This window comes from Aedes aegypti, chromosome 3 (genome assembly GCF_002204515.2).
Source record: "Aedes aegypti strain LVP_AGWG chromosome 3, AaegL5.0 Primary Assembly, whole genome shotgun sequence".
In the NCBI taxonomy this organism is placed as follows: domain Eukaryota; kingdom Metazoa; phylum Arthropoda; class Insecta; order Diptera; family Culicidae; genus Aedes; species Aedes aegypti.
In genome coordinates this window covers 292,324,552-292,349,573 of record NC_035109.1, presented here as the reverse complement: position 1 = coordinate 292,349,573, position 25,022 = coordinate 292,324,552, and the positions used below count along the sequence as shown (strand labels likewise).

Below are 25,022 nucleotides of genomic sequence, written 5' to 3'. Positions count from 1 at the left end.
AGCCATCAAAAATGTGTGGAGCGTCTGTCACAATTAACATGACAGATCTATAAATTTATAGCATAGCTCTCCCCTATGGAAATCCGCTTCGAAATGGACCATTTGGAAGCCTGGCTATCACTTGGATCCATAATTATAATTTGATGATGTCCGAATAATATTCTTGAAATTGAAAAAAATGGGTTCCGATTTTGGCACGGTTCCGTTTATGGCAACTGAAAATTTCGATGTTGTTGCCAAAAACGGAATCCCACTGTATATGTATAAAATCTCAGAGTTATCGGTCTGTCAGATTCACCGAAATGTTTCATTGAGCACTACGGCATAGATGTTAAAGCACTACAACAGTTTATTTAAATAAAAGAACACTAAAACAGGTATTCAATAAAATAATAGAGAATATTCGGTTAAACATTCATTCGTAGAATGGTCCGGAACTTTTGAAATGTTTCACGGGGCCCAGATAGCCGTAGCGGTAAACGCGCAGCTTTCCAGCAAGACCAAACTGAGGGTCGTGGGTTCGAATCCCACCGATCGAGGATCTTTTCGGGTTGGAAATTTTCTCGACTTCCCAGGGCATAGAGTATCTTCGTACCTGCCACACGATATACACATGCAAAAATGGTCGATTGGCAAAGAAAGCTCTCAGTTAATAACTGTGGAAGTGCTCATAAGAACACTAAGCTGAGAAGCAGGCTTTGTCCCAGTTGGCATGTAACGACAGAAAGAAGAAGAAGAAATGTTTCACAGCAGAAGCAACACTAAAACAGCATTAAAGGCTGTAATAATTTGGGATCATAATTTTACTTTAGCATTAAATCAACATGTTCGATGGCGTTCACCGCCTTCATAAACATAGGCGGTTTTGCAGTCATCACTACCAACCGTATGTAATTATCCTTCACTTCACTGATGTTCTGTGTTCTCCATGTTCTCAGAGCACTTTCACAACAAGTAATAAACAGGGATGGGGTGCGACTCAAATCGCTTTCGGTGCTACACGCGCTGCTGTGAGATAGCACCCAAAATTCGAAGGAGACGTGCAGGAGTATTTTTTTCTTGACTGCACCCAGGCAGTGCTGACTCACAATGTGTTTTGGGATGCATGGTATCGAGTTGTCTCATTTTCACTCTTTGCGTTCCGTACACGCGTAAACACATTCACTTGAATTCATTTCATTAATATGTGCCTGTCAAAACTCTTAAACACGTTGAACATAATTCGTCACCACCTTATGTTTCTGACTAAGATCTACAACTATAAATTTTTGCAAAGCTTAGCTTAGCTTAGACTGACTACACATATCAATGGTTGCTATTCCGAGCAGCAACAACCTACTTTCAGCTTAACTCGTTTGCTCGGCTATATAAAAGCACTCAGAGAAAATAAGCGCGCGACCCGAGAGGGAAAACAACTGACGACTGCTCGGGCTTTCTTGACGCACTTCCCAGGAGCAAGCGTCAACGTCGAAAGATCAAAGAGAACTAATCGAACGCGGCACTTTTTCACTTTACTCGACCGATGCGCGTCATGTTTGATCCTGCCCTCATCGCCGGCCCCCGCAGGAGTAAGCGTCAAGGTCGAAGGATCAAACACAACACCACAACTATAATTTTTTACAAAGCTCATATCGGGTACCCCCGTTGGTTTTATCACATTTAATCTGAACACTTTTTAATTTGTACCCCGCTAATTTTCACATCGTTCAGATTAAAAATGGTTCAAACGTCATTGAGCTCATGGAACGGAGTAAAGTGGAATGGAACGATGTGGAACGGAACGCAGAATCAAAACAAAACAGTGAAAGAGGTGACCAGAAACACGTTTCTAGGGTGACTAGATGTTCAAATTAAAAATGAACCCCGATGGTTTGCATGAGGTACCGTTCAAATTAACGGGGTTGCACGGTGCTTGTCCGCTTTCAAAGCATACTTACTACTACTGAAAGAGTAGAGATTGTGCTTTGCTGTGTCTCGCACAAAAACAAATTGTCTCCTGCGCCTTGCTTTGAGTTTACTCGCAAAGAAGGGGAGACGCACAATCAATTTCTGAGTGGCACGCATGGTTTTGGCACTGCACTTTCAGTTTTCAGACATTCCCTGGAATAAAGAAATTTCTTTGCTGATGGTGCCATTGTGCATTCGAACATATATACATTATGAATCTTAGAAAGACCATACATTGTTTTAAACTTCCAAATTCCGTTAGAACTTGGCTAGCCACGTTGGGTAAGCCAGTTTAACGATAAACTCACATTAGGGGTCATGCACAAATTACGTCACGCTCCGAGGGGTGGGAGGGGGTCAAGCCAAGCGTGACAAGCCTTACAAAAATTTCGGAGGACTCATACAAAAAACGTGACAAAGGGGGGAGAGGGGGTCAAAAAAGTTGAAATTTAGCGTGACATAATTTGTGTACCATCCCTTAGCAAAGTTTATTAGTCTGTTCTTGATGATTTAGGTAATGAGATTAGCAGAAATTTAATGTGCAATAACTCCACAACAATATGATCTTTGTAATTCACTTTAATAAATAAAACCAATAAGTTTGGAATTGGGGATAGCCGAGATCCAGGTAATACCGTGTCACTTATCGTTACGATGAAAGTACGTCCTCCTCTTCGGCCGAGCTGCCACTATCGCTCGAAAGCTGGCGGGACTGTTTTTCATACAGGTCCTTATAGCCACCCATCAGTCTATTCAGATCTCGTCGGAACTTTACTGCTCGTTCGGTGTTCAGATCTTCGTCCAAAGAAAGATCTACCATTTTTCCTGCCATTTTGATCAGTTCGCCAAGTTTTTCCTGGTTGAACTCTTGGGGTTTTTTCTCATTCATATTTGTGTTATTGCTTGTACCGATGGGATCGACCAATACCTCCATTAGTTCAATATGTTCTAGTGGGCGTTGAGCGTGTGATGTTGAAGAATCCGAAACGTCGGCAAATGCGCTCTCTTCGCCAACACCGCCAACATTACGCAGGGAATACCGTTTTACAAACTTCACCAACCATCCAGAGCTTGCATGGAACTTCCGTTTTGGCTGACTGCTCGTCTCTTCATCAGCCTGAAGCTCATTGTATATTTGGAGAGCTTGGAATCGTATCGTATCTCCGCTCAATTTAAAACCTTGCTGTTTGTTATCATCGATCCAGGCGAGTAACTGTTTTTCCATTCCCGCAATTATCGGATCCCTGATGTATGACGTGCGACTGCCACCCATATCGCCTCCACGAACGACTGCCTGCCTTATGTTGGCCTCTTGCTTCCTAATGGTGGTGATGGTTGTAAAGGCAAGCCCAAACTTCCGGCCCACTTGTGAAACTTTTTCTCCCGCTGCGAGGCAATCCAAAATGTTTAGTTTCATTTGAAGCGAAAGGCTCTTCCTCACTTTCTTCGCGGTGGAATTCATTTTGATAAATCTAGAGATTGGTGCATTTTAGTGTATTTTATATTTCAATAGGATAAGTCAGCATACCTTTATTTTTTAATATTACTTTAAGGAAGTATAGTCATCAAAACTGATTACAAAAGCGCCAAACACTCCTAAAGCAAAAGTTTGCACTGCAAATTCATAAACGATTCTGTAATTTCTGAGCGCAATAAAATTAAAAATCAATATTTATGTTAATCTTCACAAACTTGATTTGTTTCCCCTTAAATTACTATATTGACGTTTTGATAAAAATATAAACAAAAAATGTGTTGCCAAAAATCAAAACAGGTTGAAAGGGATAGGAATGTCAGACAGTGCTGGAAAAGGTCTCCTCTATACACGTGCACAGAACATTTCGATATTTATTTTGGGCTTATTCTACGAGTGACGTGAGGTGAGAATTATCGGTCTGTCGGTCGGCTACTACATTCCAGCACTCGGCATCCGCACACATTATCTGTATTATATTGTCGGGGGCGTGTCCCCTCCGCATGTAATGAGCATGCGATCTCATAACAATAAAACGGGGGAAATCGAACACGACATGCTCCGCTGTGTCCTCTACACCAGCACAATTGGGGCACGCAGGAGATTCTGAATGCCCGGACCTATGCAGGTACCGCCTATAACCACCATGTCCTGACATCATCCTCGAAAGTGCCGCTATAGCCGAAGATGCCCTTTTACAGGCATATTCAACGTGGCTAGCGAAGCTGAGCTTGTCGTCGATCAATACCCAGATGCCTAAGGGATCGCTTGGACTCTATGGTACATTCCTAAACGGCCGTTGCACGGTTATTGACCACCATCACCTCAGTCTTGTGACGGTCCATCTGTCATCTCTACTTCCTCCTTCGATTCGCCAAAGGCGACAAGGGTGATGTCCTCGGCGAAGCCAACAATCTTAATACGTCATCGTACATTACGTTCCATAACATCGGGCCCAGGATTGAACTTTGAGGTACTTCCGCGGTATTTCAAACACTTTTCTGCTCCTCCTCTGTGTCGTACAATAGAATCCTACCATTAAAAAGGTATTTTAGAAGCTCACACAACTGCACCGGTACCTTGAGGCGGTGAAGCGCGTGTGCTATTGCTTCCCAGCTTGCGCTGTTGAACGCATTCTTCACATCCAGAGTGACAACCGTGCAGTAACGGATGCCGCTCCTTTTAAGCTCGATTGTCACCTCAGCTGTCTGAACGAGCGACTGGATGGCGTCTAGAGTAGATTTACCTTTGGCAGCGTCCATTTATTACGTAACGCTAAAATTGGAAATTTTCGAACCCCTCCCCCCCCCTTCGTAACGCTTTTTGTATGAAAAATTTCAAATTTTTGTATGAGCCGTAACGCTTGAGCCTACTCCCCCCCTCCCCCTAGAGCGTTACGTAATTTGTGGATGCCGCCTTTTCTGAATCCAAACTGGTTGTTGGACAGACCGTCCGCACTCTCCGTATACGGTACTAGCCTGTTGAGAATCAACCTCTCCAATAACTTGCCCATCGTATCTAGTAGACAGATAGGTCTATACGCCGACGGGTCACCTGGTGGTTTCCCCGCCTTTGGTAGTAGCACCAATTTCTGTCGCTTCCATACATCCGGAAAGATTCCTTGATCAATGCATCGTTGCAACGTGGTTTCGAACATGTCTGGATCCGCGTTCACTGCCGCTTTTAAGGAAACATTCGGGATACCATCGGGCTCCGGTGCCTTGTTTGACGCGAATAATTTCACGACTTCTGCCAGCTCTTCGTTCGTCACCCTCGCCATTTCTTCTCTTTCATCTGCCACATACGGCGCTGCGGGAAGAGTACATCGATTATCGATCGCAGCAACTCGGGAGACTTCTCTTGGGGCGCTATGGCACCTTTGGTCTTAGCCATTACCACTCTGTAGGCATCACCCCACGGACTCGAATTGGCACTTTGGCATAGACTATCGAAGCATGCCCGTTTTCGACTCTGGAATTCCTTTTTGAGAGCCAACTTTGCCTCTCTGAATGCTGCACCGTGTTCTTGTCTTTGTGCTTCTGTGCGTGCGCGTTGCATTCTTCGTCTAGCCCGAAGGCATATTGCTAGAAGATTTGCAATTGATTCGCACCACCAGTACACCGGCGGCCTGTTCTCTCTACGAAGGGCTTTTCTCGGCATGGAAGCATCACACGCTCGTAATATCACAGCAACAAGCTCTTCACCGTTTAGATCCAAAGTGTTCCGTTCACGCCTCAGGGCTTCAATGAATACTTCGCCGTCGAAGCGCGCTGTTTTCCATCCTCGGGCTTGGGTCGAGTTACATCGTGCTGCCTTCCACCCGCCTGGTATTATACTATAGCGAATCGATTGATGATCCGTGTGTAACCGTCATCAACGCGCCAGTTTATGGTATCTAAAAGGTTAGGACTACAAAACGTCACGTCGATAATCGATTCTGCACCATTTCTGCGGAAGGTACTCACTGTACCCACATTTGCTAGCTTTACATTCAATGCGGCCAAGGATTCCAACAATAGCAGGCCTCTTTGATTGGTGCAGCGGCTACCCCACTCCACTGCCCATGCATTCAAGTCGCCAGCTATCACTACTGGCTGCCGATAAGCTAGTTCGGCTATCATCCTGTCGACCATGTGGGAAAATTCCTCAATCGACCACCTTGGAGGCGCGTTACAACTGCAATAGAATACGCCGTTGATTTTTGCTATCGAAAAACCGTCATTTGAGCTAGAGACTTGAATTGGGTATCGTCCCTATAGCTGCTAGCTGTTGGGACCTATCCGCCACCCAGTTCCCGTTGTTGACTGGTATGCGGTATGATGGGTCCGATAGTAACACCACGTCAGTCTTGGTTTCCGTAGATGGGTTAATCATCAAAGCCAGATATGAAAAAATAATCTATTCGATCTTATGGGAAAATAGCCTTTCCCTTAAAATGAGATTTATGGATATCAGCGACATGCCCACAATATTTTTCTGGAGAACGTTTTCTATTTTTTTTTTTTTCGATGATATAAACTCTTATTTCGAGATTTTTCACTAATTTTCTAAGTAATTCTTTCAATAATTTCGCGTTAGATACCTTCAACAATTTAGTCTAGAATTTTGCTATGGATAACCTCATCAGGAATCATCTATCCAACAATTATTTCATGGGTTTCTCTATAACTTCCTACAGCATTTCCAATTAGAGCATCTTCAAGAGTTTAAAATTCTTTCAGGAATTCCTTCAAACTTTTTTTGAAAAATTTCTCAATGAAGTTTTCAAAAAAAGTTTGCAGCCATTCAAGAAAATTTAAAGGAAATCTTCTAGATTGTTTTGACGATTTTTTTTAAATGTGGAATTTAGAAATGAAATCTTAGAGTAACCTCACATGAAACTTGTGTAAGTTCTAAGTACAACTTGACGAATTCCTACGAGGATCTCTGAAAGACCTCCTAAATTATTCTTGATAAATTGCTGAGATAACTGAAAAAACATTAGAATCTCTAAATAATGTCCTACAAGACGTTTTAAAGATATTACTTGAATAAATTCGAATCGAAACCCTGAATTTTTAATATAGATTTGAAGAATCCATGGAGATCATGCAAACTTATTTGAAAATTTATTGAAGAAATGTTCGAACCGCAACAACAATATTTTGATTGACTGCTGGAGAAATTCCAAGAGAAATTTCTGAAGGAACTATGAGGAAAAACTAGGTCAAATTTATCGAGGAATTTATAATAGATATCATCGAGTAACGCTTGAAGGATTTTTGGAGCAATTCCTGAGAGGATGAGTATTTGAAAAATATCTTAGAAAAATGCCTGAACTAAATGAAAAAAATCGGCTTAGGAATTATTGTAGGGTTTCGTAGAAAAATGACGAAACGTTTTTTTTTTCAAAAACTCTCGAATACACTTTTGTGGAAGCGTTGGAGTGCTCTAGGATTTTTTGGACCAAAATATTATAGTTTCTGTGGGTTTTTTGAGCCTCTAGATTTTTGCACCAGGATTCACTGCAAGCAAATTATAAAAGTGACTTTAAAGATACTTTTTATTTAAATAGATACTTTAGAGACCTTTACCAAAAATAGAGACTTGCATTAAAATAGTGATCAAGACTCTAAACAAATTTGCTTACGTGAGAAATGTTCTATTTTTCGTGCCTGTTGTATATGTTGCTCTTTTCCTACAAAGTTTATTATTTTTGTATAACAGGCAAACACATTTTTATAAAAAAAGAATATTTACATTGTATCCACTGCTCATAAACGACACCCATCTGGAACTATACTTGCCTTTACCAATACGGCAATCTTAAGTTCTAATTCCTTGTTCAAACATATTTTATGCTGATTAACTAAGGACATGTCAACTGTATTGATTAGGCGCAGCGGTTTGGATTTATAATACATATTTATTGGTTAGTAGTTGGAATAGGAATGAAGACGAAAAAGAAGACGTCACTTCCTCTACGGGTGCTTCGATCTGGTTGCTTATGTCAACAAACTGGCGTCTTGATAACGGCGCAGCCGAAATTTTTTTTGATTGAGCAGATTTTGCGTTTCAAAAACGACATAGTCTACCATGTATTACTGTTTCAAACTAATTTCCCTGAGTGTAGCCGAATTTCCCTGAGAATTCTAGAAGAGGCCTTCCTTAGTCCAGTGGTAACGTCCGTGGCTACAAAGCTGAAGGTGTCTGGGCTCGCTTCACGGTCGGGCCAGGATGACTTGGCTTCTCTGGACATATACACAGTTAAAAATAATGAAGATTACACGTCATGTAAACTTCATTTATGCGATGTAAACATGACGTCATGTAAATTTCAGTTAGAAATAATGTAAAAATGTGTTAAATGTCATGTAATCACTCAGGATCCTGCTAGATTACATGACATATAATTGAAGTTTACATGACATACCATGTAAATATCCATGATATTCCACGCTCCAATTATGTGCATTATATGTCTCAGAAATTTACACATTTCGTTCGAACTGTGTAGTATCTTCTATCTATCTATCTTCTATCTATCTATATAAATAAAAATGGAATGGTGTTTGTATGTCACGAAATGGCTCACGAACGGGTCACCGGTTTGAATGATTCTTTCTCAGTTTTGTTCGTTAAGGGTTCCGACGTGTTCGTGTGTATAAAAATTCCAGGATATTCACCGGGAAAGTTGAAAAAACGAGCGCGAAAGAAACTGTCATTTTATATGGAACGATTAAAAGCGTTATTCAACAGCCTACTTGTTGGCAAGACGAAGTTTGCCCGGGACCACTAGTAATGGTATAATCCTACCTGCCACACGATATACGAATGCGTAAATGACGGATTCAGCAAAGACAGATCTCAGTTAATAACTGTGGAAGTGATGATAAGAACACTAATCTGAGAAGCAGACTATATTCTAGAGAGGTCGTAATTCCAAGTCGATCGAGGGACGTTTTCGTGTTGTGTCACTATGCTCATCTTTTGAGCGCATTACGCATACATACTTACCGCGACTAATTAGTGGTCCGATATTTGCGAACATTGATCGGATACACATCGGATAAGAATTTCCTGTCGTTTAGAACGTGAGCGATCTGATTCTCAGTTCTCAGATTATAGGGTGATCTCCAGGTGGACTTATTGATATCTTTTCAGCAGAAGTAGGTGTTTCGGACTAACATACTACGAGAGGCTGTAAAGTTAATGCAACATTGATTATTATCGTCATGAATTAGAAAGAATTGCGCATCTGGTAATGTAAAGCATACTTAGTTAGACTGTTGTCGCAAGCTGTTGTCCACTTGGGAGCTTTCCGAATTCAGCATTTCACAATCATTCTTCAAATAGGGTCGATCTGAAAAAGAATAAAAAAGAGAATGGACCGCACAACTCCCCAAATCGGCGGCCCAATTTGTTTTAGTGATCATGCGATTATAATTGAATAAATTCTACAGCCACATTCAACTATCCCGTCTCATAAAACTATACTTCTCATTACGTGTTGAAATGTATATGTGCTAACATATCTGATATAATTTCTTTGTAGGCTGGCCAATATTCTAGTTTCTTTCAAATAAATACAGTATTCAGCACACATTTGTTATGTTATACAAAAGGGCCACCCTAATTACACATCACTAAAAAAATGTGTATCTAAAACTGATAGTTAAGGAACAAATATGTTTAGTTTCCTTGGACATTGTTATGCGGGACCAAACTGCGGAATGTTTCGAAGCTTCAATACAAAAGACTCATCGCAAACTCAATAACCCAGAATGTGTTGTTTTGTAATATAATTTATTAAAATTTAATCGTTCCAGCAATAATAATAGTAGTAAAATTAGAGCAATAATTATTCTATTTCAGTTTTGTTTGTAGGTTCCTTCAATGCAAATTAACTGTATTTTGATGTAATTAGGTTGGATATAAATTATAAACCCCGACCGGCTGGCAACCACGGGCTCTCAGCTTACCGCGGTTGCCAGCGTCGTCATATTTGATAACTCAATCGCGCACTGTTTGTCGACTTGAACTTCTATTGATTTCATCCGGTATTTTCATATCTTCAATGTCACCTCCTGTGACTAAGTGGATTCACCGCATTCTTGATGTTGTTCTTCTTATTCTTCGTTTTTCTTTTTTTTCGTTAGCTAAGTAATATGATACAATTTGATAGATTTAATATTTCCCACCGTTTTGTTTTGCAGAATGTAACTAAACGACAACTGGAAACTGAGAAAAACTAATCTTACTGCTCACTTTCGCTACTAAGCTATACAAACAAGGCTTCCGCTTTTTCTCTCTGTTTCTTTTTCTGAAGGGCAATAAAAAGGAAAAGGGTCTTCCGGTGTAAAATGATGTTTTCTTGTTGATGTTGTTGATGTATTTTTATTTCTCTTATGCAACCCCTATTAGGACTAACTCGATTTTAGTGTTTCTCCCTCTTGTCAGCGAGAAAAAATATACAAATGGGTTAAAAATGAGAGGTGGACAACTCTCTCAGTAGAATGTCCGTTCGTTACCGCAGTACCCGATGTTCTTCTCAAAAAAGTGACTCTCGCTAACGTACGTCCGCTTTAGTGGCCTATCTAAGTAGGAAGAGAAGAAAAGAGAGAGGTTCTTTTTTCGTCTGCTGCTGTTCTTCAACCCTGGTGTATATTTCCTCCGTTTGTTTGCTTGTTTTAGTTCCTGTTTGTTGCAACAAGTTTCAAATCACGCTAAGATCTAATATTGTTTTTTTTTTTAGTTTCTATGTATTTGTTGGTTTATCTTTTCAAATACACAACTTCACTGAATGGTCTTACAACGTTTCAAAAAATTCCGCTTCGTCCCGGCTTCATCCTAGCAATAAATTCCAATTCTTTTTGTTAGAAAAAATGACAACATTCTTCGTTTTCATGTTTACTCTGATTGATCAATGAATGGTACTCTCCTTTTCCGCTAAAAGACAAGAAGGATGGTTTTTGGACCTAATGCTACAGTATGCCATGTTCTACGATGCGAAATGCGCATTCTTGTTTTTTTTTTTTGGATTTGGTGGTTTGGGGGATGTACAATTGGTTACTTTTTATTCGCTAACATGCTCTTTTTTTGTTCAATGACTTACTGATTTATCTAGAAATTTTGTTTTTTGTCCTATTACTTTCTTTTAGTATGTTTTACGTTATCGCGTTTTTGTTTGATATTCTTCAACTGCTTGTTCCGTAGTTTTTGTTCTTATGTGGTATTACTTTTCCCTCTTGGCTAATGCTGCGGATCTCTCTTATTGTTTGATGTCGAGGTTGTCGCCTTCTCATCCATCTTCTGCTCAACTTGATCTCCGTGGCGTTGTCGCGTGTACTTGTTGGGTGTCGGTTTTTTTTTTTTGTATCGGGGGATGTAGGGATGTTTGTGGTCACTTCTTCTGTTGATTTTGATCAAACAATTTTCTCGTTGACCCAGTTGTCGGCAACTCAGTTGTCGATGACCTTCGCCGAGCACTTCACTAAGTAAGAACAACAGCGACGTGGGATGGCGACGAGTTTGAGCAAGGGCGCAATATCAATCGAGATCGAACGTAGACGATTGACGACACGGGATCGGATCGAGAAAAGCAGTTGCAAATTGGGATATGGGGGATGGAAGAGAAAGAAATCGTTTAGATGAACGTTTATAACGAACCGAACTGGCCGAAAACCGTACGTTTGGTATGAGCTATGTTGTGACGTCGTTGAATATTTCTATTCAACCTGAGATATTTTGAGCAAATTCAATTCACAGAATAAAATTTTCAATGAAAGTTGAAGCTTACAAAAACGATCATCTGCAAATTTGTTCATATTAGTTAGGCCTTTTGTTTAGTATTATGGTACCGTGGGGCAAGTGGGTAATGGAAATCGTATATTTGACGTATAGTATCACATATGGCCAAATAGGGAACCACTATGGCTATAACTGGTACACTTTCCATATAGGCCGGCAAATAATGCAGAAATATTGTTGAATTGATTCTGAATATATTTAAAATCAAAATAGTTTTCTCTGCGTTAACAAAAACGACACTTTTGTGCGTGTTTCAAGGATCAAATTAGAGTAAGGTGTTATAACCCATTTTAAGCTAGGTATAACAGTTTTAGAATTGATTATCTTAAACGAATTTTTGCCCCACCAGTTGGGCAAGAGTTCGATTTTAGTGTGGGACAAAAGTTCGCTGGCTGAAATTCAAAATATCGATACTTTTATGACAGGAACACTTTATGCCAACCATAAACCAATGTTTGCAGAAAAATACACACTAAATTTTCATCAATAAAATGCCAAAAACAGGGTTAATTGTAATACAAGGTAATTGTTGTTCAAGGTACCATCGACTTATAGAATTATCGAGTTATACCGACGAATAGAATATACCGATGCAAAAAAGCACAAAATTGAAGGAACAAATTTCTGTATTTTCAATACATATAGGATTACTTCTGTAAGGGGCCGTCCATAAATGACGAAGCATTTTTTCACTGATTTTTTACACCCCCTCCCAACTCGTAGCATTTAGTCACAGGTGCTGATACCTCAATTGGAAAATACGTAGCACATCAAGCACACCCCCCCCCCCCCCCCCGCCTTCTATTTTTAAATTTGTTTTCCTAAAAATCCAGAAATCCAGAAATTCAAAACAAAGTTTTGATATTATTAACTGACTGAAACGTCAGGATAATCTGACTAATGATAGTCTGATGTACCGTAGCGCTCAAAAATACCGTTTTGATTCATATTACGGACAGCTTCAAATTCCGGACACTCTACTTTGTATGGGAAACATTTCACACGAAATGTTTCAATTTTTGCCGTTCAAAAGTTCTCACTTTCAAGGCTCATTTCAACAAAAATTTTCCATAGATATCTATGAAAATTTATAATACCCAACTTCCTTAGGCGTCTGTCTAGTGGTTTAACAATTTCATTTGATTATTTGACTTTTCTATTTGTGATTTGTTTGACCTGTCCGGAATTCGAATCGAAGTGTCCGGAATATGAGGCAAAAGTAAGGAAGCGTCCGGAATAAGAATCATGTAAACTCCACACACTTCTAATTGTTTAAAATTATTCATGTTTCGAAATCGAAATCTTCACTCACCATTCGAAATTTAAGGGGTTTGAAGGTTCGATAACGCGGAGGAATCATACGGAGTGATTTATTTTACATGCTTTTTTGTGAGTTATACTTCACTGAGGCCTTAAGTGTCCGTAATATGAATCAAAACGGTAATTTGGACAACAGTTTGAACTAATTTATTTCCTGTTTAAGTTACATAATTGTGGCTCCCAGTTTATATTCAATTTAGTTAAATTTAAGTGTAGTACTTTCGCTATTGTTTTATTTGAAGTATTTTCGCTATTGTTTAAACATAAACCAAGTTTACAGCTGCAAACGTAAACAAAATGCTCGGAATGATAAAATTAACAGCTATGAGTAAAGGTTAAAACTATTCTTTAATATATTAAACAGAAATTGTGTTATATTAGAAGAATTTTTCAAATTATTTTTATACAAACATCTTTATCAATATTTCAACAACTTTATCATCGTCACCCATACTGAAATATTCTTACACAACTCATAATGAAACAACGAAATAATAAAAATGCTCTTTCGCTGAATTACCAAATCACTCGGTCAGACAATTTAAAGATAAGACTATTAAGGTGAAGATGAATCGAAGCCAAACATCAAATTTTCAATAGCACGGATCTGGAGAACCAAACATCCGTTTAAGCTAAAAACTTAATCGATTGGTCACCAGCTGGTGGTGACCAATCGATAAGGTTTTCAACTCACACGGATGTTTGGTTCTCCAGATCCGTGCTCTTGAGTATTTGAGCTTTGGCTTCGATTTACCTTCACCTTAACAAATTAAGAATAACACTCGAATTTGTTGTCCTCATAAATATCTTGTTTAAATATCTTGTTTTACTATTATAACGTTAAAATTTGCCTCATTGAGCATATTATATTCTTTTGAGGAAATAAAGCTCCAGCAGAAAATGTGAATTAAACTTAAACGGTTGATTCTATGTCTTGTTAACAAATGGAAAAACAGTACTTTCCAAATCGATCAAGCATTGATTTTTACTTAATTGATTGAATTTTTAATAATAAATAAAATAGTTTGGACACGAATACAATATGATACACACATAACTATTTAAAGCTTCATCAAATCTGTTTGATTGTCAAGAAAATTAGAAAATTTTAAATATTATCATATTAATGATTTGAAGCTTAATTATCATTTAATAACTTAAGTTTAATAATTCAGACAAAGAAGTTTGGTAAGAAAAACTGTTTGTCATTTTTTTCTGCGCTTCTCTTTTTACCGAAATTATTCAAAATGCTACGTCCACAAGTTGGGACCCCTTCCTCCCCCTCGTCACACATCGGCATGAATTCATGAAAACCCCCTCCCCTAAAATGCTACGTCATGTATGGAAGACCCCTGATAAAGCAATCTTATTTTGTTTATAGTATTTTACAAAACTATAACTACACACTTAGATTTTTTCCCGCTGTTCAGTAATATTTTTTACCGGAAACGTACTGTAAATAAATATTTAACTGATGTTTCGGTATTACAGACGAGATTTACCGAACACCCTTGAAAAAGCTAAAAAAATCAAAACAATATTCAACAACTTTTACCGAAATCGTCGTTTTATTAACCGAAAAACTGTAAATCGTTCAGATTCACCGTAGACTGTAAGTTTTCACCGTACTTCAGTTCATATTGCTTCAATACTTTACCGAACGAATGGTAACTAGAAATTTCTGAGTCAGCCATATTTGTTTAGAAGTGCTAATCAACACGACACGATCTATAAACATTGTTTTTGGAAAAAAAAAACTATACTACGGCAGTGTGTACGGCAGGATGAGCGCCCGGTTCTACTTTTCCGTACGTATGACCTGACAGTTTTTATTAAAAGCTAATTTTTAACATCAATGTTTTCGTTTTAGTATACAACAGCCAAATTATGTTTCCGGATGGCATCGTCGCATATCAAGTATAAACACCCATAACGGAATCAGTGGCGGTTTTGTTCATAAGTGATAAACAGCTGCAAAGAAGTCAGTTTTTGATTAAAAATGAAAACGCGAAATAAATCAATCAATCACATTTGATATCAATATGAAATTATTTGTTTTTATTTTTTCGATCATCCTTTTCTATTCCGACTGCCTGTTGTTCAGAACAATGCGTTCGGTAATTCATTTAACAATTCGCTCGGTAAAAATTCACGAGCATATTGTAATTTTTTGACAGCTGCGATTCGATTAAAATTACGGATTGTTCGGTAATTCTTAGCTTTAACGGAAGCATTACCGAGCGCTCAGCGGTTTTTATTTCGGTACAAAAAATTACCGGAGTCGGTGATATTTTCTAAGTGTGTATGTTCGAAATGCCCGAAAAATCACGCTATTTTCAATGACAACATTTTTTTTTTATTTTTATGTTTTTCAACTTTTATTACAACTTGCAAGTATGACATGAAGTTTGAATTCTATGGCAAATTAAGCAAATAAATTGTGATACAAGCTAGTATCATTTTGCATTTTGAACAGTCAATATCTCAAAAACTAGATGTGCTGTGATATTCTTGAAAACGGCAATGGATTCAGCAACCCTTAACCTTCTGTCTGTGCCAAAAAAAAAAGTTTACTGCATGTCTAACACGTTAAACATTCTACCGCTTTCAACTCATATCTCACGATGAAAAATAGTTATTGAGCAAATGTTTTCAGAAAAATTGTTTGTTAGGTTCAGGAATATTTGTTATTACGATATTCTGTCACATAGTTCTGAAACTAACAAGGTAGTGATGCTTGTGAGATTGAAAATTCATATTAAAATATCATCAAATTTATATGGCATTCGTTTGCTTTACCATATTTTCGTAAAACCATTTATAATGGAGGAACCACATATAAACTCGATTTAATTCGATAATAACGAACGAAAATACAACTTTTCCGAAAGCACCAATCTTCAATATTGAATTAAGAATCTACACTGATAGGCAAAATAAAGTGCCCACCTTACCAGTTTTCGAATTTCTCTCATTGATTTGGTTCAAATTAAAGTTAACACACTTAAATCTTTTTTGATATTTTATTTTTGGTGTTCTTTTAACCCTCTAATACCGAAATTTTTATTTTCGATCTTAAAATCGTTCTAAACACGTTTTGGGCAATGATTTATTTTTATTCGCAAATCTATGAATTTTGGTTTTTGATTTTTATAATTTTTATTTTTGAACATCCCTATCCTTTTTCATTTTTTCCTGAAGCCTCTTCTAGTTACTGATTTTTGGCAATAATAAAAATTCAAGTTTTTACGGTACTTTAAAAAATAATTTGGGTGTTTTTCATGGAGTGGAGTAGGAAGCCTCGTGAAAATCGACGGAATAATGACGGCAGATTCCTATATCAACATCTTGCGGGAAAATCTGGAGGTTTCGCTGATCCAGACGGGCCTTGAAGAGAAATTCATATTTCTCTAGAACAACGACCCGATGCATACTGCCAAGAAGACCAAGTCTTTCTTCCGGTATTGTCGGATTAAACCGCTGGAATAGCCTCCACAAAGCCCAGACCTCAACCCCATCGAGAATTTGTGGGCGATTCTCGATGCCAGGGTTGACAAAACTGGTGTTACCAACAAAAATAATTATTTTGAGGCCTTGGAGAGCGCCTGGAAAGAACTAGAACCACAACACCTACAAAACCTGGTGAAAAGCATGCCGAAGCGCCTGAAGCAAGTCCTTAAAGCCAAAGGAGGACACATTAACTATTAAATTGCTTTTTATTTTTCTTAAATCATCTTTTCTGAGGCCAAGAAGGAAGTGGGCCTGGGCACTTTATTTTGTCACTATTTTTTTTTTTTTTTTTTTTCAATACAAACTGATTTTCTTTTTCTAAAATTCTTTTTTTTTAGCAAAATTTCGTAAGTGCAACTTTAAAAGAATAACAAAAATAAAATATCAAAAAAGATTTAAGTGTGTTAACTTTAATTTGAACCAAATCAATGAGAGAAATTCTAAAACTGGTGAGGTGGGCACTTTATTTTGCCTATCAGTGTATAGGCATATGAGTTTTGAATATTTGATACTGATAAATGCCAACTAGTGTCATTTTTCCATACTAATCAGGTATGCTAATCATTACTTTTGGTCTTACTACAGGGTGTTCGTAAATTATCCGAACAACAAAATATGAGAATGATGATCTCACATTTAAAACGATAAAAAATCAATGACCGTGTACCTTTTTTGATACATCCATATGTTGACACAAAATAGAATTTCAAATGATTTAGAAATAATTGCTTCTTTCTGAGATAGGCAAATTTGAATTTCTCGGAGACGTTTTTCCTGAGGGCCGCTAGTCATTTTAGAGATGTTTTCTCCCTAAAATCTGAAAAAGATTATTCCAAATTTTCTATTACTGTTTGAAATAATCTATAGTTCCTTGGCTTCAAGAAAGGCTGGAGATATAAAATGAATCAGTTCAAATCCTGTGAGTTCTATGGACTTTTATCTTCCGTCAAAAAGCTCGAAAAACGGCTCTCTCTAAGACCTTTCAACACTTTTGTCTTGGTTTCACAGATATTTGAAATCGGAAATGTGTGAAACTTACTGCTAAAGGATATAATAGGTCAATGTATTATACCATGCAAGAATACTGAAATTATTCCGCTTAATTGCATAGAGCCATGCCTTCAAAGTTTGTACGGATAATTTGCGGACACCCTGTAGCAATTTTACTGAAAACACAGCCAGGTATTTGATCTTCATCCTGAAATAGGGTAAATAATGTATTTTGGACAGGCTAAGGATAAGTCTGGAAACTGCGATCAATTTACTGCATACGATACTGATATATTATTACGTAATGTTACTTATATGCTTAATGTCTAACTGTAATTTGAGTTTCTGTGGAGAAAAAGCTTTTGAAATAACGTTTTTTAGCGACCTGTCTGTTATACATTTCGGACACCAAATATACATTTTGGACACAATCATGTGAATAAAATTTGGACAGGGGGGTTATCTCTATATATACATACAATGGTTTCTTCAAATGATGGCCATATCATCAATTTTTAAGAGCTTACATGTGACTTATGTAGTTAGTTCGCTTATTGGATGTGTATAATAGTGATAATCAATAATTTCATTTAATGCAAGCAAATATCATCAGATCCATGAAATACGCCCGTATGTATACATAAGACTGGTCCTTAAACAAAAAAGTTGTAAAATTCAACGGGGCACCCCCTTGATATGTTTCTTAGGGTAAGAAAAAGGCTATCTCAAAATTTCAACTCAGTTGGTTGCTCCTCCAGCTGGCGCATTCGGTTTGAAGTTTGTATGGGATATTCGTTTCAAATGTATTGAAAATTCACCCTATGTCACTGTTTTGTTCCGTATACTAGTTAATAGCGTTCAATTGTACTCACAATGATTAATTCACTAGTTGATACCTCAAGGAGCAAAGTGGCAGAAGGTCGTATCTGGATTTAAGCTCATTTTCATCAAACTTCCAGCTGTTGAAAGATAGGCTTAGATCAGCACTCCCGTACAATCACATGTATGCATGCACCTCATGCAGCAGCTCGCCCAGCGTCATAGGTGGCTATGATGCGCTTAGCTATGTTAAAGAAATACTAAGCATTATTGCAAATCTACTTCAGATAGTTAAAACACCAACTTTATCAATTTTAATCATAATACAACCTTCTACAATATTATTCACTATAGTATCAAGTAGTGTTTTTGACATTCTGGGTTCAATTGAACGCGATCAACAATTTTCCTGAAGCAAACAGTAGATGATGTGCTAGTTCCCATATGTTTGAGTTGGAAATACAATATTAACTTCAGTTCAAATGCGCCAGCTCATGGAACGACCAAATGAGCTGAAATTCTCAGGAAGGCTTCCTCTTATCCAAAGGAATAATCCTGAGGGGTGCCCCGTGGAATTATACAACTTTATTTTTCTCCCATACTGAGCTGGGCCAGTCTAGTGGCTATGTAATACTACCTGCACTATGTGGGTAAAATGAACAGCTGTTGGTGGTAAAATGAACATCATGCTAGAAACGTAAGCAAAACCAATATTTTTGAAAATGTTCATTCAGGGTGTCTACTCGTTTACTAAAATTAAATTCCCTGATATTTCCAGGTTTTTTCCAGGTCTTAAGAAATAATTCCAGGCTTAAGAAAAACTCTTGTTGATTATAGAATTTTGAATGAATTTGAATTCATTTCTAACAGTAGATCTTGAATGGCTTGAAAATACTTGAACAAAAAAAAAGAAAAAGTTCTTTAGTGATTATTTCCCAAGGAATTCCACCTACAATTTCATTTTAGCAACTTTAAGAATACAATATGCATTTTTCGAAGGAAACCGCAGAAAACGCCTCAGAGATTTCATTGGAAATTCCTCCAAAGATTCTCCAACAAAGTATTCAGTCCTCCAGACTTTTATGCAATGATTCTTCCATCGCTTCCTTTAGGGCACCCTCAAAAATACCCGCTTAGAACATCAAAAAAAATCTGTATCTTCTCCAGAAAGCACCACTGGGTCTTTCTTAGAATTCCCTACAACATTGTTTTTCTGGATATCTTTAACATTTCTACTTTGTTTGTGTAGGATGATCGGAGTAGTTACTGGAAAATTTGCAGTGGTGTTAAGAGGTGTTGAGTGGTGTGGAACCTTAAATAAACTTTAGAATATTTCAAGGGTATTTTATTCGAGAAATTCATTGGAAACGTTTGGATGAAATGCTGAAGAAACTTCTAGAAAAAAATCTATAGGAGCATTATGATGAATCGACGATCGAGTTTATTGGGAAATTCTTCCTTCCTAATACGTTTCCTCGAATAATCCCTCGAGAAACTGTTGGTGCTGTTCCTGGAAGTAACCATGGATAAACTCTTAAGGAATTCACATGAAAAAGTGTAGGAATTCTTGTGGGGTTCTTTGGTAAAATTTCTAAGTGAATTTCTTCAGAACTATGGAATAAATCTTGGGTTTTCTGGAGGAATCGATTGAAGAATTAGTGCATAGTTTGGAATAGTTTTTGAAAAAATAAATCAAAGAAATAAATGAAGAAATTACGGGAGCACGATCTGTAGAAATTCCTCTAAGCATCCTTCGAAAAGTCGCTGGATGAATTTCTGGGATAATTGATAGAGAGAACTCCATAAAACATTCTAGAGAACATCTTTGAAAGTATACCAAATCAAATCTCTTGGAATTACTCAAATATTTCTTGAAGCTTTTCCTTAAGGGATCTGTGAAAAAAATCTAGATGAGCCTGTTGAATAGTCGCATTATAGTCTCTGAATGTTACTGTGTATAATTTTGCATCAGGATTAACTACAAGGAATATAATGAATATAATAACTTTGGAGACCATTTTGTTCAAAACAGAAACTTTAGAGAACTTCCTTCAAAAATAGAAACTTTCTCAAGACTTGCATTGAAATAGACAACAAGTATCTTAAAAGAGACCTGCTACCAACTCTGCAAAGGAAATAAAATGTTTTTTTGTTTTTGTATTTCATTAGAATTTCTACGAAAAACAGGAGTGCTTAAAAACATTCTGAGAGGGGGCTCTAAACAGCTAGTCTGATCTGAAAAAAATGGTCTATTCAGAAGTTCCATTAAAAAGTATTCATTTAACTAGTGTATGCGTCAATCTTCTACATTAATCAATTATAATGCGGAACATTTTCTTTGTTTCAAGCATCAAAATACTGCTATTCACTTAAATTAGAGTTACTGAAACCATGGTCGTTTTCAAAAATATGTTCTAGTTTTTGAGATATTGGGTGTTGAAATGCATTGTTTAACGACTACAGTCAACTTACATGCAAAAACCGGCATATATGAAGATTTATTGGCTTAGGTAGTAAACTAATTCAAAGTTAATGTGTTAGAGAATACATTTGAACAAATTTCTTAATACTTTCAAAGCCCAAAAGGCATTTATTGTTGTATTAGAAAAGTATGGTATCTTGCCTTTTAATAGGAACAAGTAATTTTGTGTGACGATGGCGGCATATTTATCGATTTATTTAAGACTTATTCGTGCATTCAAACCAAATTGAATCCGACATAATCCTATTCTGATGAGTATTGATTCCAATCATAGTTTAACTTTCAACATTAAAAAAAAGTATTTTATACAACTTTGAGGACCCGTAGCTCAAAATTGTAATGTGCTGGAATATTTTCGAAATCAGCTTCAAATTCACGAACCCCAAAATTACTAGGCACATGATTTGATCTTTGACACACGCAAAAGTGTTATCTTTGTTAAGCTGTGTAATATTACTGCTACCTTTGAAATTTTTAATCATGCAGATTCATAACCTGCAACAAGCAGACATTTTTTTCCGGAACTACGAATAATCGATGATTTTAGTACTTTATGATAAATATATGGTGAATTATTTGAAAGCATTTCACGGAAAATTTCCAAGTTTATCAATGAACTGAATCGTACAAGTAGAATTTGAAGCGGCGCAGCCGAAATTTTTTTAAAGTGTGCAAAAATAGTTTCGAAATAGTTAATCGTGGAAATATACTACCTTGAATTATTGTTTCAAAATTATTTCCCTGAGTTTGGTCAAAACTCCCTGAGAATTCCAGGTTTTTTCCAGGTTGAATAAAATTCCCTGAGAATTCCAGGTTTTCCAGGTTTTTCCAGGTAGTAGACACCCTGTCATTGCATTTCCGAAAATATAGCCATAATTGATCGTAACCTATTCAAAAAGAATTCTAAACATATCAGATTTGACATCATATCATAACGATATTCACCTCACTGAAAAACCTCAAGACCTCCGAAAAAAAAGTTACGTCAGTTCTAATTTTCAAACGTGGTTTTCTAAAATTTTAGTTTTCATTGATATTTCCTCTTCAATTGACCTCCGTATCGACACGAACACTCCGATTCATGCTCTAGATCATCCGTGCCTAATAAAAAATAATTTAAATTTGTTTTTTCTCCTAAAAAGGCACGGTGATCATTTTACCACCCCTGTTCATTTTACCACCACTTCCCCTATATATTTTTGGATTATAATGACACGCTATTTCGCCTTTTCTGGCATGACAGTAGCATTATAAGCGTATATTAAGCTGTAAGGTATCAAATTACTGCCCAATATTCGCAATAATGCTGTTAATATGCCGCTCTTATAATGCCGCATTATCGTGCTTACTGGTTATTGGGTTCCTCACTACTGTAGAAACCATTCATGCGAAATATCAAACTTCATGATAGTGTTTCAGAGATCACATACATGGAGGAATCTTAGTAGGATCCCTATATAAACTCCACGTAGTATCTGTGGATTGATGGCTTGAAGAATTCCTAGTCAAATTGCTGAAAAAAATACTCTGAGGATAAACATATTATCCTAACTAATGGTGGTTTTATATGGTCCAGTTTCAGAGATATAAACGTTCAAACTTCAAAAAAGGGTATGATATGATCTTATTACAACAGAGAACTAATGACTAAGTTCAAATGAAATGCTTCCAAAACGTAAAATCTTCATTCGCGGGAAGTGCTTCCGCAGTTTGTCAAAGTGTATGCCGAATAAGTTGTCTAAATGTATGTAGAAATTATGGGTTTCATTCAAATTCGTTCAAAAGCGTCTGATTTATAGGTAAATGAAGGGTTGTTGTCTCGTGAGGTCCCTACCTTTATAGATCTTTGTCCTGCGATGGCGATCGCCACCGATTCAATACGAATAGATATCGATCGCTATCAAAAATCACTGACTGGTTGACCGGGTAGGGGTGATGGAATCCTCAATTCGTTGGATATTGAGTCGGAATCGCAACCCTACAAATGTTCGTAAATGGATCGTTGCGGATTTATTTACATTTTTCAAATTCCTGAATATTTAAAAAAAAGTCTCTGCTTTCTACTAACCAATTTATCCAAGCACATCTATTCCACACAGAAGATAATGAAAAAAGCGTTTTTGTTTCAATTTTTATATACCTAGTGTTAGGCAGAAGATAAATCTGTCAAAACGTATAGGAGAATTCAACCGTTGAAACTGTTTAGCGATCATTAAAATATCACATTACGCGTGATTTTTTAATCTTCTACAGACTCGCTTTACCTTTGAGTCGCATGACTGATTTCTCGCGTAACTTTTCAAAATCACCTGTCTGACATAGTTGAAATTCTCAGAGAATGAGGATATAAAGTATCAAAACTGACTTTTTAAAGTGCATGTTTTGAAATTCCAGACATGTTAGATCTTATATCGAAAATCTGACAAGTCTGCAATATCCGAACTTACTTTCAGGGCAACTCTAGTGGGACAGTTATGTTTTCATCAGCAGTATTACTTCGTAAAACAATCTCAACATTCTGATGCAAAATGTTCCTAAACTTTCAAAACGAGTCAAAGAAGCTTTATATGTATTTTAACTTATATTTTCCTGAGGCAATCCTTCCAGTGTATACCCAATTCCCGGAGATTTTTTTGCAGTACATATGACCAATGAAAGAAAAAAATGCTTGCCAATTTGCTGTTCAGCCGAATTGTACTTTTATTTCCACGTAGATATGCTGTTTCGAGATGGTAACCATTCCCTCCGTGGACAAACCAAGACCGATTCAGGATGGGCATGCACCCCGCCACAAGTCAAAAGGTTTCCAACTGCTGATTCCTCCAAATAACTGAGAGAATCTCTTATCAAACTGTATGCTTCCATACCTTGTAACTGGTATTCGCATCTTAACGTTGCTCCACAGACAAGCGAAACGAACAAAAAAAAACGGTACGGTTTTCCCCAAAAACAACAAGCTACTTAACGCTCAAATGTATAAGGTATGGTACAATAATAGAAGAAAAACGGCTCAATTGCCATTCATTACCCCTCGCATCGGTGCTTTAAAGTTGGCAGCAGCCTGCAGTTGAATTTGATACGCTAACGAATGGATTTTGAAGCCGTACAAACTGAAATCGAGAACGGGAAAGAGACAGTTAGAGATTTAGGCGGACATTTTGAACATCGCCATGTTCAGCAAATACAGTGGTCGACAATCGTTACAGAGATCAAGGAGAACTTACCGCGGCACGAACTGGTTGGCGGGACGTTTCGGGCGATACTCTGGATGTACCATGAACAGCATGTGCGGGAATCCGGTGCCGAAGTAGGCACCGTCCGTGTGATGGTGTCTCGAGGACTTTGGTGTGTAGACGTCGATGCACTTGGGACAGTAGTTTTTCACCATCGCCTCGCCGGGCACATCGGATAGACCTTTGGGGACAAAATGTTGGAGATTAATGACAACTCCGATATAACCTTCTATGGCTGAACATACCTAATGGAAGCATCGGTTGGCTCTCGCAATACACCCGCGGGCAGTGGCCAAAGTCGCCGCTTTGATATTTCTCTATCATTTGAGCTATGCCGCGATTGGTAAGGATATACCTAGCGTGGATCAAACCGTACAGCATCTCGGCCGCCTGCTCGATCAGATCGGACTGGTTCGGGTTGTCGTCTATCTCATCCTCTGATACAATTATTACAGAAATGGTAATCAAGTTTATGGGTTACAATTCATTTCGTTTGTTTTCATTTAAATAAATGTTACTCGAGGTAAAAGCCTTAGAGTAAGGTGGGGCAAAAGTTCGACCTTAGTGGTATAATCAAAGTTTCCAGGAAAACAATAGCAGTTGAAACAAAACAAATACCATACAGTGAACCTTCAACATATTGGCTATAATTTTGCTGAACAAACTTGGGTCAAAATATTTACTCATTTTTAGTTATTACAGTTTCAAAATTGATTGTCTTATTCGAACTTTTGCCCCACCGGTGGGGCAAGAGTTCGAATCAAGTGTGGGGCAAAAGTTCGCTGGCTAAAACACAAAATATCGATCCTTTTATGACAGGCATACCTTACACCAGCCGTAAACTTAAGTTTGACGAAAAATACACACTAAATTTATATCAAAAAATTGCCCAAAACCGAGTTAATTATAATATACTCAAAAATAGCAGTTTTTCGCAAAACTAAGTGGAAATGTAAAA

At 37.4% G+C, this 25,022-nt stretch overlaps 2 protein-coding genes across 3 annotated transcripts in view; both read right to left on the bottom strand.

Moving 5' to 3' along the window:
- Positions 1-2,480: 2,480 nt before the first annotated feature.
- Positions 2,481-3,688, bottom strand: LOC110678862 (CENPB DNA-binding domain-containing protein 1-like). Its single transcript, XM_021852396.1, has 2 exons — positions 3,476-3,688; positions 2,481-3,419 (listed from the first exon to the last, which is right to left on the bottom strand). Exon 2 carries the CDS (start codon positions 3,407-3,409, stop codon positions 2,597-2,599), a length of 813 nt encoding a protein of 270 aa, XP_021708088.1. The 5' UTR covers positions 3,410-3,419; positions 3,476-3,688; the 3' UTR covers positions 2,481-2,596.
- Positions 3,689-9,973: 6,285 nt separating this feature from the next.
- Positions 9,974-25,022, bottom strand: part of LOC23687867 (casein kinase II subunit beta) — a 29,827-nt gene continuing 14,778 nt past the window's right edge. The window contains exons 4-7 of one of the 2 annotated variants that reach the window (XM_021855927.1): positions 24,310-24,501; positions 24,056-24,245; positions 23,860-23,941; positions 9,974-11,393 (exon numbers count right to left, since the gene is read on the bottom strand). In XM_021855927.1, the coding sequence (XP_021711619.1) occupies positions 11,391-11,393; positions 23,860-23,941; positions 24,056-24,245; positions 24,310-24,501 (467 nt within the window). In that variant the 3' untranslated portion in view covers positions 9,974-11,390. The remainder of the gene's footprint in view (positions 11,394-23,859; positions 23,942-24,055; positions 24,246-24,309; positions 24,502-25,022) is intronic. The other variant, XM_021855926.1, reaches the window with a different exon arrangement.